The sequence below is a fragment of the Zophobas morio genome, unplaced genomic scaffold, assembly GCF_036711695.1.
Source record: "Zophobas morio isolate AGI-343-1 ecotype UQ-CSIRO unplaced genomic scaffold, CSIRO_AGI_Zmor_V1 ptg000012l, whole genome shotgun sequence".
NCBI classification, from domain to species: Eukaryota; Metazoa; Arthropoda; class Insecta; order Coleoptera; family Tenebrionidae; genus Zophobas; species Zophobas morio.
Genome location: NW_026972117.1, coordinates 2403180 through 2416604, shown reverse-complemented (window position 1 = coordinate 2416604; position 13425 = coordinate 2403180). Strand labels below are relative to the sequence as shown.

Here is a 13425-nt window from a genome sequence, read left to right as displayed (position 1 = left end):
ATAGGTTACGAGGGTAATCGTGATGCAGGATGTTTCCTGCTGAAGTCGATGAAACATGGCCGGGATACCAAACAGACAACGAAATCAGCGAAAGTCGTTAAATTACGTTGTTTATAACCATTTTGCTGGTACAATTAAAAACTCAGTAACATGTTGCTCTGAGTGAGTATTGCATAATGTGTTGCCTATGCTTTTAGGGATAAATCAAAAACGCGTATCGCCAACATATACATAAATACGGAAATGTTTTCCTTCGTCTGAAAACACAGATCCCCAGACGCCGATAAAACTCGATATGCGCTAATTAAGTGCGATCGAAAAGGTCAGGACGTAATTAGTTCTCCTAATGATAGTAGAAGTCGACAGTGAATTAATTAACTCGTACGCTCGACAGACACCGTATCGGACCCGGCGATAACGCAAACAAAAAACGAAAACTTGGACATCTTCTCCACGATCAAAACAGATTCCTCCCCTTCCCGGCTCCGCCGCCAAACAAAAATAAAGAACAAACTTCGCGTAATTCTCGCAATTACAAGCAGCCGTAATTTGTTGTTTAAACCGGAATAACTCCCCAACAAGTTCCGTTAAAGTTTTGATTGAATAGCTCGCTTTTAATTTCGTCGGGTAGCGCCGTCAATTGTAGCTCTTTTGTTCCTCTCTTTTATTTCGCGACCCGATCCCCAGCAGGTCGGCACGATTTCGGCATTTTTATCCGTCCTTTCTGCCAAGTTAAACACTTTTACGATGTTTGAACAATTTTAATGACGCAGGCGTCGCGCCTTTTTTCGCTTTGAGGGGAATTTTTTAATTTAAATGCGTATAAAGTGCGCGGATTAGCAAAAACGCGAAGATTATATTCGTGTTTGTACGAGGTTTCGGGGTGCGGGAAGCTGGGATTTGCGTCCGATTTAATCGATACGGGTGTTGGCAGTTTCGGGACAGATTTTTACTTCCCGAGCGTAAGCAAAGGAAGTATTGTAATCGAGTCCGTCGGCCGACTCTCTACTTTTACGTTTTCTCGATCTTTCATGACCCCTAGAAGACGAAGAAATAGGTCTCCCATTTCCGTCCGTCTGTCCGTCTGTCCGTCTGTTGTCCCGGATTTTTATTAGACAGATAATCTCCGAAAGTACTCGACCGATTGTTGTGAAATTTTGTTCTTATATTAAGAATATCATGTAGATGGTAAAACGCTAACCAAAATTTGTCTAATCATCCCCACCACTAATGCGATGACGTCACTTCAAAATTGTACATAGTAAATGGGTTTTCAATTGTATAAAATAACATAGTCCTACACATGTAGTTTACAACTCTGAATCGACTTTTCACCCGAAACGTCCAGATTTTTGGAAAAAAAATCAAAATTATAAAACAACATTTTGAAATTTAATTTTTAATCTGCTAACCAGAATGCTTTGAAATGTTGCAGATGTTTTAAGACTATAAAGAGCATCATAAATCTTTAGTCAAAAAATATTTGCTTATCCCCTCCAAAAACTTGATGACGTCAGCTCAAAAGTTTGTGGAATAAATGATATCTAAAATGTACAAAATATGATGAGCCTGTACTTGTGATCTATCACTCCATTCATATTTTTTGGATTTGCATATACAGGGTGACTCAAAAAAATTAATGAAGGCGTGAATTTATTTTATCGATTTAATCAGGGATTACAAAACCGAATGCTCTGAAATCTTGCAGATGTTTTAAGGTCATAAAGAGCATAATAAATGTTTAGTCAAAATATATTTGCTTATCCCCTCCAAAAACTTGATGACGTCAGCTCGAAAGTTTGCCGAATAAATCATATCTAAAATGTACAAAATATGATGAGCCTGTACTTGTCATTTATCACTCCATTCATATTTTTTGGATTTGCATATACAGAGTGACTCAAAAAAATTAATGAATGCGTAAATATATTTTATTGATTTAATCAGGAACTACAAAACGGAATGCTCTGACATCTTGCAGATGTTTTAAGGTTATAAAGGGCATAATAAATGTTTAGTCAAAATATATTTGCTTATCCCCTCCAAAAACTTGATGACGTCAGCTCGAAAATTTGCCGAATAAATCATATCTAAAATGTACAAAATATGATCAGTCTGTACTTGTGATCTATCACTCCATTCATATTTTTTGGATTTGCATATACAGGGTGATTCAAGAAAATAAATGAAAGCGTAAATTTATTTTACTGATTTACTCAGGAACTACAAAACCGAATGCTTCGAAATCGTGAAGACATTTTAAAATTATCATAAGCATGGTAAATTTTTGATCAAAACGTATTTGGTCGTCCCCCCTAAAAAATTTATGATGTCACCACAAAATTTTGCTGAAAAAATCCTATCTAAAATGTACAAAATATGGTGAGTCTCTTCTTGTGATTTATCATTCCATTCAAATTTTTTCGACTTGCATATACAGGGTGACTCAAAAAAATTAATGAATGCGTAAATTTATTTTATTGATTTAATCAGGAACTACAAAACCGAATGCTTTGAAATCTTGCAGATGTTTTAAGGTTATAAAGAGCATAATAAATTTTTAGTCAAAATATATTTGGTTATCTTCTACAAAAAACTGATGACGTCAGCTCAAAAGTTTGCCGAATAAATCGTATCTAAAATGTACAAAATATGATGAGTCTGTACTTGTGATTTATCATTCCATTCATATTTTTGGATTCGCATATGCAGGGTGACTCAAAAAAATTAATGAAGGCGTGAATTTATTTTATCGATTTAATCAGGAATTACAAAACCGAATGCTTTGAAATCTTGGGAATATTTTAAAGTTATTATAAGCATGGTAAACTTTTGTTCAAAATGTATTTGTTCATCCCTCCTAAAAAAATTGATGACGTCACCCTTAAATTTTGCTGAATAAATCCTATCTAAAATGCAAAAAATATGATGAGTTTGTACTTGTGATTTATCATTCCATTCATATTTTTTAGATTTTCTTAAGAGGTGGTTCAAAAAAATTAATGAAGTCAATTTATTTTATTGATTAAATTAAAGGCAACACTTATTACTAGTATTACACCCCAACCAACCCAATTTGGTAGACACAAAATTTGTTAAAGGAAAAACTCGGTTGAAACATAAGGGTAGCACGCTTATTTACATTGACTTTAACATTACAGACCTGCATTTGTTTTATGCGTTCACTTGATTACGCGAATGTGAAATAGACATGTTTATAATCAACCAATTGTGAATTTCACCGTCAAGAATTAAAATAAAACCCAATGTTTTGTATAATAAGCGGAAGTCGAAGCAATAAAACCGACGGTCGTTTTGTTTACAGTTTCTCTGTTTGACTCTCACGTATGGTGTTACGCCTGTCATCTTAAATTAAGAATGTTTATACATACACGATTTTCAGTTGACTCTGATACGTAGGTATACGTGAGTAAATTGTTTCGTTATTTTATTGATTATTACAAATCAATATTCAAACGACCCAATTCATTTTCCCGAAAATTTGAGAATATAATAATTTTATTCTTAGTATTACACTACATCTATCCCAACTGATATACGTGTCCTTGCAAAAATGTTGATGACGTCATCGCAATTTTTTTTTAAATTCCCACTACAAAAATGTAATGAGAAAAAAAACACAATAGGCATGCAGTCGTCAAGTTTCCGACAGCGAGGGAAGTACTGTCTAAACTCTTTAGACCAATTTTTTAAGTAAACGCGAAACACTGGCGAATTTCCATCTTTCGTTTCCGCTTCGGAGTTCTCAAAAGATGCATCGAATCTGCGTAAATCCTTTGTTGAAGTTTCATCAAAGGACAAAATTTAGAGGGCGAACGGCAAGGAAAAAGGTTCGCGATTCGGTTATTATAGGATGAGCGCACTAAAGTAGTTTTCTCGTATGAATAAGCGGAGAACGAAATATATTTCTCGGAGGAAAATCCTCGGGAAATCTCGCTACATGTTAGTATATTTTATTTCAACGGCTAGAGTCACTCGATTACAGAAATAAAATAATACGGAACATAAAAGAAAAATAAAATGGTTACACGTAGTACTACTAGTGTGTTTTTTTTTCCTCAATGAACCACCTTTTGTTGCAGGTATCGAATGTATAGGAAAAGTCAGACAACAGGCTTCCCTTCCCTTATCACAATCTTCTCGGCACCCAATTACTTGGACGTGTATAACAATAAGGTAAGCTGGAAAATGCCGGAAAAATCCGTCATTGTGAGCGTTTAATTTATTCGGCGTAATTAACTGGAGCCGTTCGACTGTGGAAAATTCGGCAGCAATTGAGCGGATTGAAAATTTCAAGTGAATCGGTTGGTCGCTGAAAAAACGAAAATTAATGAGTTTCGAATCGTACGGGTGAAAAATTTAATTGAAAAGTTTGATTCGCAGAGGTTGTGATTACGCGAAGAAGGTGCATCGAAAGGAACGGTTTTAAAGTGCGCGGTGGACAGCCCATTCGTGACGTCACGCGGCAAAAACGAGCTCGGTTTTGGTTTTACCTATGAGCTTGTTATCCCCGCCACCGCAACCAAGTTGCGTCCGCGCTAATTGGTATGCGCGCCGCCATTTGCCGATGATTAATTCCGCCGTCCAATAAAAGCAATCGGCAAAACGGTAGCAGGCGAATGGACAGAACATGGAAAGTCCGCTCGTAAATTCCAAATCAATTGCGTTCCGTACCCTATGTCCTAGTTTATTATTTTCCTGTCGGAGCGTCGCCGTTTATTGGCACAATTTCCCCCATTTCGGGACTTTTATAAAGGCGTCCGATGTGCTAGTAAGCGGCGCTTTGTTTCCGGGCGACAGGTGACGATGCACGTGCAAGTGGCACGAGCACGGCCGTTCCACCGGATTTGTTAGCCGAGCGAAATCCGTTAAGCTGCGGTCGGGTTCAGGAAACCGCATAATGCGGGACAGGCGGCACCCGCAAAATTCGAACAATCAGCTTGCGCGGATAATGGCTGTTGCGGCTTACGCCCGAATCGCCCGAATAAGCGAACAATCTCCACCGGCACATTGTAACCGTTACAATTTTTTTCTGTTTTCCAGGCAGCCGTACTAAAATACGAAAATAACGTAATGAACATTCGCCAATTTAATTGTTCGGCGCACCCTTACTGGCTACCAAACTTCATGGATGTGTTCACGTGGTCGCTTCCTTTCGTAGGTGAAAAAGTGACGGAGATGCTCGTCAACGTCCTCAACATCTGCTCCGACGACGAGCTCGTCTCGGACGGAGACGACGCACTAGAAGAAGGTATGTCATTCCATCTGTTGTTTGTCGTTCGGAATTGGACGTGTATAATACGTGTCGTGCTTACACAAGACTAAAGTAGATCAGGTCATGATACATGTGGTCGAACCCGAAAGCGTCCGCTTGGAGATGCTTTCGTCGAGAAAATTTCATTTCATAGCTTTGAGAAGTTTTTGGGGCATAAACTGGCGAAATATTTAACAGCATCTTTCGGGACAATGTTATTGGGCTGAAAAGCAATCCGAAGGGAGTAAACAGGAATATTTGGGTTGGGGATCGATACGAGAAGCAGAAATGAGTGAGTTGTGTACGGCCGATCCGAAGATTCCTGTGAAGTGTGGCGGAGAGGTGATGCGTGCGGAGGCGGGTGACGCTTGTCGCTCCTAGAGACAACTAAACATAAATGGGTTAAAAGAAATTTAAAATCATTCAATGGTGTACTACGTACAATTTAAATAATATTTTTTTTATAAGAATTTGCCGCCTCTTTGAGATACGTTGCGAATTTATCATTGCGGCTGAATTACTGGTTGCCAACCTTTCAAGCCGCAAATTCACCGAAAAACTTTAAGAAAGTTGGGTTAGGATTGACACTTGTGACAGGCGAAGAGTACTAAACAATCATCACAACGAAGCGGCAAAATTCGCAAAATTTCAAAGCCAATTTGATGTAGAATGTTTTATTTTATGGTCATAACAAGTTCCAATAGAACAAAGAATTATTTATTTATTTTTATGATAATGTCTGTATCTTGCGCACTAATTTCCTTTAAAGTGTTTGGAAAGAATTCAGAAAGAGTGTCAAGTTACTGAGTTCACTTTTTGCGACAAATTATTAAAATATTTTAAATTGAAAAAATCAAAAATTGCAATACCTAAAAAAGGTTGAAGTGCCGAAAAATCAAAATATTTAAAAATTGAAAAATCCAACGTTTGAAAAAACGAAAAATTATAAAATTAGAAATCGAAATCTAAAAATTGAAGAAACGGAAATCTGAAAGATGGAAAAATCAAAAATTAAGAACTTCAAAATTGAAAACTAGAAAATTTGAAAAATTAAAAAAAGAAATGGAAAATTCTAAAAATTGCCAAATTGAAAATATGTAAACCAGAAAGTTCGAAAAATTAAAACTTTGTAACTTCAGAATTAAAAAAAAAAGACAAATCAAAATATTAAATTTAAATTGTAAAATTGAAGAATCGAAAACTTGAAAAATTTTAAAGTTGAAAAATCGAATGGTCCAGAAATTTAAAAAAGGAAAAATCTAAATATTTAAAAATTGAAAAATCCTTGATTTAAAAAACGTAAAATTATAAAATTAAGAGTTAAAATAAATTGAGAAATCAAAAATGAAAAAATTCAAAAACTGTAAACTCGAAAATTTGAAAATTATGTAGATAAATAAAAAATTGATAAATTGAAAAATCAGGAAGTTTTAAAATTGTAAAATTGAAGAAACGAAAAATTGAAAAATGGAAGTGAATAATTTTGAGACGAAAAATTAAAAACTGGAAAATTTTAAATTCTTAGAAGCACAACCCAAAATATGTTCAAATTTTTGTTTTGAAGATTCCCAAAGGTGGACCAAGTTTAGATGTCTTATTACAGTTGTCTCTGGGATTTGAAATCTTTACAGGTCTCTTATTGAATGTTGTAATAAAAAAATACGTCGACATGTTACCTAAAGAGCTAAATAAACAGAATTCCGAAATAAAATTCAAGACGACAAACGTCGCACGCTTCATCTCCGCCGGCCCAAACAACAGATCACTTTTCTCCATACACGAGAACATTATGAGGTGATTCTTAAAACCCACTAAAATTTAGATAGTTAGCTTTGTTTGATAGTTCTTACACGCTTATTATTTTCGTTCAACCAAATGATTCAAAAAAATACCTTTTGTTATTTTTCAATGCTACTTGGATTTTACAGATGGTAAGGTTCAGTTTTTATTCCCAACAATGATTTGCTTTAAATTTGTAGTACTTAAAATTAGTCTGCCTGAATAGTACGTGTTTTTTAGTTTTTCGTTGACTTTTGTTTGGTTAAAGCTAAATTTTCGTTTTTTCGTAATGTAATAAATAGAGTAAACTGACGGTCGGCTAATTTACTAAGCATAAGCATAATAATAATGAATACGATAACTGTCCGTTCGTTGTTGCCAAGTCGTTAGCAGGTCGCGACAGTGAATCGGCAACGAATGGTTTGATTATCGCAGAGTAATCGTCAATAATCGAGTAAGGACCCCTCATAAGTCAGTCAATCGAGCGTCTTTTGGTGTTATTAGTGTTTGATCAACTTTGTGTCGGTCATGTGTGCTGCCTATACACCTACAGGATGAATTTATAAAGTAAAAGTTGTTCAAACAAGCGTAATACTGCCAAATATCTTGATGTAAATACCCCTAGTTTCCGATACTTCTACAGTCTCGATGTTACCATTTAGTTGTTTATGACCCCAAGTAGCATCTTGTCCCACGAACTTGAACTTGAAAATTTTTTGATATGACAGATTACTTCTAAAAGCACTGCATAAGTCTCCGGCACTCGATCTCGAAATTCTCTCTTAAGTATATTATTTTCACTAAGTGAATCCATGCACTCGTATTGCTTATATTTTTTCTTCTATTCTGACACTTCTATTTTTCACTATTTGTCTATATTCGCCTTGGAATCGCGCCCACACAGCGAAACAGGCAAAAATTGTTATTAAAAAACCTGGTAAGTTATCACAGAACAAGCAGCTTGAACAGAGGAGTTAAAATAACACTGCATTAACGATCATTTTGAACAAAATTAATCGCGTTTTTGCCAGTTTTTTGTGGAACAATTCTTATTGACTGGAACGCCACCTGGCGGCGCACTCTCCCGCCTCGTCTCCGTCGTGTGAATAGGCATTGTTCCCAAACGGCTTGTTTTTGCAACATCTCAAATACACAACATTCAGTACAAAAGTGACAAAATTAACTTTTCTTATTTTGGTTGTTTTTTTATGCCGAACACACTAACCACCCTGACCACGTTTATTCATTCTCTCTTGATTTGATTTGTTGTTCTGTTTCGTTTGAAATTATCTTCATCCCATTGGTAGATTAGTTTATGTTGACTTTGTTTCCTTAAATATCTGGATTTTCGTTAGACGTAGCAAGAATAGATGTAGATGCATGTTGCATATTTTTGATGAATATGTAACTTAAATATTTGGCATTATTAATACTCTCTCTAATAGCAAAAATAAGAAGAGTTTCACGAAACGAGATAGACTATCGTAAATTTTTGTATTTTAATCTCCTTATTGTTTTGTCTTTTTACGATTTAACGATGTCTCTTAATTACATTTTCTCGCTTTGTTTGTTTTTTGGCGGATTTTGCTTAGTTTTAATTTTCAGCTTTTGAATAAATTGAGTACCTTTTGGCTGGTTTTTGAATAACACTTTTTTTGTTTTCTTTGGATATACGATTTTTTTAGTTTTTGTGACCTTGTGGATACCGAAAGAGCGCTTCCGCGTATCCGCAGGCCGTGGTTTTGACGAATGAAGCAAAATTATCGTTTTTTTGTTATTTGTTCTGTATGTTTGACGCTATAATTTTCTACATGCACCGTTTGTTTTGTTTTTTTCTATAACTCTACGCTCGCTACTACACTTTGCGCCACTGCCCATTTGCTGTCGATTTCTTCATCCGTGGTGCCGATCAACATCTGCATCTTTTGGTAAGTTGCAGTTGCCGTTAGGTTGTTAACGTTGACGTCGCTGCTGAAAATTATCACCCTCCTGTTGTAAATAAGCACAATCACGACATGCTTATTGAAACGGTGCGAGTGTGGTGAACCCCTGAAGCAGCCGCAAACCGATTTAAACGAATCCGAAAACAAACTTTTTGGATTGGGGGTCGGAAGAGAAAGATGTACAGTATAATGCAAAATATTTTTCAATGCTGGAAGGTTACGCCGCCTTTATTGTGTGCTTTTCATTATTAATAACGAATACGAAACTCGGTTCGACTGCGAGGTAAAATAGCAAATCTAATTTAACCGCAAAAACCGGAAAGTTGTAAAAAAGCTTTCACTCAATTTCTTTGTGCAAACAGATTGGTCTAACGATTATTGTATATATAATCGATCGGCGTCCCTTTTTTGTATCGTCAGTGAATTTTTTTGAGTATTTTAATGCGAATTTTTAATTCGTTGAAATTTCACCAACTCCAAAAAAAATTAAATTACAGCGTTGTCTATAGTCTGATTTACAAGTTTAAATCGAGTTTGTTGATTTCTGATTTTGGAAAGAAAAATTCAACATAAGTACTTTCATAATCCCTCGTGTTTTTATTTTTAGTTTAAAAGCAAAATAATACAATTAAAAAACACTGTATTAACAAAGAAAAACATATTTTTAAAAAAGCAATGGAAAAATAAATTGACAAAATAAAGGACACTTTTTGTCTTAAAATCACAATAAAAACAGATTATTTCTAATACACAGAAGAAAATGGGATACAATCTTAAAAATCTATATTTTTATTAAAATCGGAAATTTTGCCAGGCTTTCTTAAAATTTTATTTTTTTCTTGAAATATCAAGACAAGTTAGATTTTAAACAAAGGAACTGAAATAGTTTAAAAGCTCAAAAATAATACAGTAAAAGCACTATTAAAAATGAAAATAGAAAGAACAGAATAAAATGCGATAAAATCTCAAAAATCTACATTTTTTTTTATTAAAATCAGAAATTTTGACAAGTTTTTGAAAATTTTGGGTTTTTTTTCCTAGATTTTCAAAAAAACGCCGATTTTAAGAAGAGTTTAAATTTTAAATAAAGCAATAGAATTAATACAGAAGAAAATAAAATCTCAAAAATCTACATTTTTTATTAAAGTCAGACGTTTTGTCAGCCTTTTTGAAAAGTTTTTTTTCCTGGAATCTCAAAAAAAACAAGACGATTTTAGAAAGAGCCGAGATTTGAAAGAAAGCAATGGAAATAACACTGTTAAAAAAATAAAATAAAAAAGGCTTCTAAAATACAGACGAAAATGAAATGAATAGAATGAATACAACGATTTTAAGAAAAGGTGAGATATTAAATAATGGCATATAAAAAGCTCAGATATAATACAATAAAAAAAAATATATTATTAAAAATAAAAACATACTATTTCTAGTATCCAGAAGAAAATGGGATAAAAGCCCAAAAATCTACATATTTTTATTAAAACCAGAAATTTTGTGAGGCTGTTTGATTTTTTTATGTTTAAATAAAGCAACTGAAATAGTTTAAAAGCTCAAAAATAATACAGTAAAAATACTATTAAAAATTAAAATAAAAACAACAGAATAAAATGCGATAAAATATCAAAAGTCCACATTTTTTACAGAAATTTTGACAACTTTTTGAAAATTTAATTTTGTTTCCTAAAATTTCCAATAAAACGACGATTTTAAAAAGAGTTGAGATTTTAAATAAGGTATTAGAAATAATACAGAAGAAAATAAAATCTCAAAGATCTACATTTTTTTATTAAAGTCGAACGTTTTGTCAGCCATGTGTTAAAAAAAATGCTTCTAAAATACAGAAGAAAAGGAAATAAATCTCAAAAATCTAAATTTTGTATTAAAATCAGTGGACTTTTTGAAAAATTTCTTTTTTCCTAGAAAATGAAAAACCAAAACGGTTTTACTAAGAGTTAAGATTTTTAAAAAAGGAATGGAGATAAACACAGTATTAAAAAATAAATAAAAGCCGATTTCTAATATAAGAAGAAAATGGGATTAAAATCTCAAAAATCTACTTTGTTATGATATTCAGCAATTTTGCCAGATTTTTTGAAATTTTTGAGGCGATTTTAAGAAGAAACGAGAAGTTTAAAAGCTCAAAAATAATACAGTAAAAACACTATTAGTCATTAAAATAAAAACAACAAATTTCTAATCTGCAGAATAAAATGCGATAAAATCTCAAAAATCTACATATTTTTGTTAAAATCTGAAATTTTGTAAGTCTTTTGAAAATTGTATGTTTTTCGTAGAATGTCAAAAAAACAACGATTTTAAGAAGAGATGAGATATTAAATAATGCAATAGAAATATTTTAAAAGCTCAAAAATAATATAGGAAAGACACTGTATTAAAAAATAAAATAAAAACAGGTATAAAATCTCAAAAATTCAATTTTTTTATTAAAATCAAAACATTTTGTCAGACTCCTTGAAAAGTTTTTTTTCGCCTAGAATCTCAAAATAAAACAGACGGTTTTAAAAATAATTAAGATTTAAAAAAACAATAGAAATAGTTTCAAAGCTCAAAAATAATATAGAAAAAAAACCATTACTAAAAAATAAAATAAAAACAAACTTCTAACATACGAAAGAAAATGAGTTAAAATATCAAAGAATGTACGTCCTTTAGTTAAATCAGAAAATTTGTCAGACTTTTTGAATTTTTTTGTGGAATCTCAAAAAAACGACGATTTTAAGAAGAGTTGAGATTTCAAAAAAAGCAATAACAGACAAAGAAGATTAACAAATGTAAAGCCAAGATGTCCTCACACAAAAAAATTATAATCTCAAAGGCTTTGGAAAGTTCGAGGACTTTCGAAATACTTACATATCAACATTTTGGCTTGGAAGATGTAGATTTTGAAAAAATAAATACAATAGTAAATCTCTTAGTATATCGTAAAATTTATATTTCAAAATTTGAAGATTTTTCTCAAGATTCTCAAAAAAATGCAAATCAAGAGATGCGCAATTTCGTTTTTTTTTTCCATAGCACTGTGGACCTAAAGATCATAAGAAAAGAATAGAAATTTCAGAAAGATCACAAGTATTAAACATAAAGTTAGCAATCAATAGCTTGAAAAAATAATTATAATATTAAAAATTCCACGAACACTTGAACAACTTGACAAAATATGAAGGATTCCGGGGGATTTTTTTTTTTATTTAAAAAAAATGGAAAAAGTGAAGGAAAAAAAATGTATAACGAATAGTTTTTCCTTAAAATTTAATTTGTTTCTAAAGTTAAAATTTTGTCACAAAACCCTTCAACCTCAAACGTCTTGTCACATCCAAATTGTTTTTGCTTTCGCCCCCATCAAAAAATTACCCTTAAGCACAAAACCGTCCGTTGAGTCGGATTTTAAATTTTAAACGCGACCTCTTGCAACAAGTCAAGAACACTATCACATTTAAGTTGAAATTTTGCACATGTACTTGACGTAATTTAAAATAAGACTAAAGCCGCTGCTGGTACTAATTCAGGGGTTTAACCACATCCCACTAAACAACATAATTTTCAACAAGCTTCCTTATTTACTAAGCTCTGAATGCTGATCGTTGCATGTCACCATCAATCCGATCATAATTCGGTACATACTACCATCCATAAATTAGAATCAAACTTGATCAGAGGTAAATATGAGCCACTGATTCCTTATTTTATTTTGATTTGTTTTCCCTCATATGTTTGAACAAAACTCGCATAACATATTCACACCCCCGTAACCCCACTAGAGTAGTAAGTGTTTAGGTGACATAGCTACCCTGTTCGTAGTTAGCCCCTAGTTCGGCACACTATTGACCGAATCGTTGTCTTATAGGTACAGCAGCTAACCTGAGGAAAGAAGTAATACGTAACAAAATCAGGGCAATCGGTAAAATGGCTCGAGTATTCTCCGTGCTAAGGTAATAGAAACAGCAATCACCTCAAGGCTGTTGTTGTTTCGTATACTAATCAACGATTATTTTGTTGTAGGGAGGAGAGCGAGTCGGTTCTCCAACTCAAGGGTCTCACGCCAACGGGCGCTCTGCCCCTCGGGGCGCTGTCCGGAGGCAAGACCAGCCTCAAGAATGGTGAGTTTTCAACCCTAAGGTTGTAAATCGACGAAATTCGATTTTTTTGTGCAGCGTTGCAAGGGTTCTCTCCTAACCACAAGATAACGAGCTTCGCGGAAGCCAAAGGTTTAGACGCCATCAATGAACGCATGCCGCCGAGGAAAGATGCGCCGCCGTCGCCGGCGGAAGAGACGCCACAGGACCATAATCACACCCAGAGTAATGCACACTCGTGAGCTACACTTAAATAGGACATCACATTGGCCGCCTGCAGGTGACGAGCTTTAATTGTGTAGCCGGTGGGGACCTGGGTTCGAACTTTTTTCTT

At 33.8% G+C, this 13425-nt stretch overlaps 1 protein-coding gene across 5 annotated transcripts in view; it reads left to right on the top strand.

The window, feature by feature from the left end:
* Positions 1-13425, top strand: part of LOC135127597 (serine/threonine-protein phosphatase 2B catalytic subunit 2-like) — a 130682-nt gene that overhangs the window by 115295 nt on the left and 1962 nt on the right. The window contains exons 8-13 of one of the 5 annotated variants that reach the window (XM_064054087.1): positions 4104-4197; positions 5065-5272; positions 7959-7991; positions 12872-12947; positions 13018-13115; positions 13170-13371. In XM_064054087.1, the coding sequence (XP_063910157.1) occupies positions 4104-4197; positions 5065-5272; positions 7959-7991; positions 12872-12947; positions 13018-13115; positions 13170-13333 (673 nt within the window). In that variant the 3' untranslated portion in view covers positions 13334-13371. Of the gene's footprint in view, positions 1-4103; positions 4198-5064; positions 5273-7958; positions 7992-12862; positions 12948-13017; positions 13116-13169; positions 13372-13425 lie in introns of all 5 variants that reach the window. The other 4 variants (XM_064054086.1, XM_064054089.1, XM_064054088.1 and 1 more) reach the window with 4 other exon arrangements.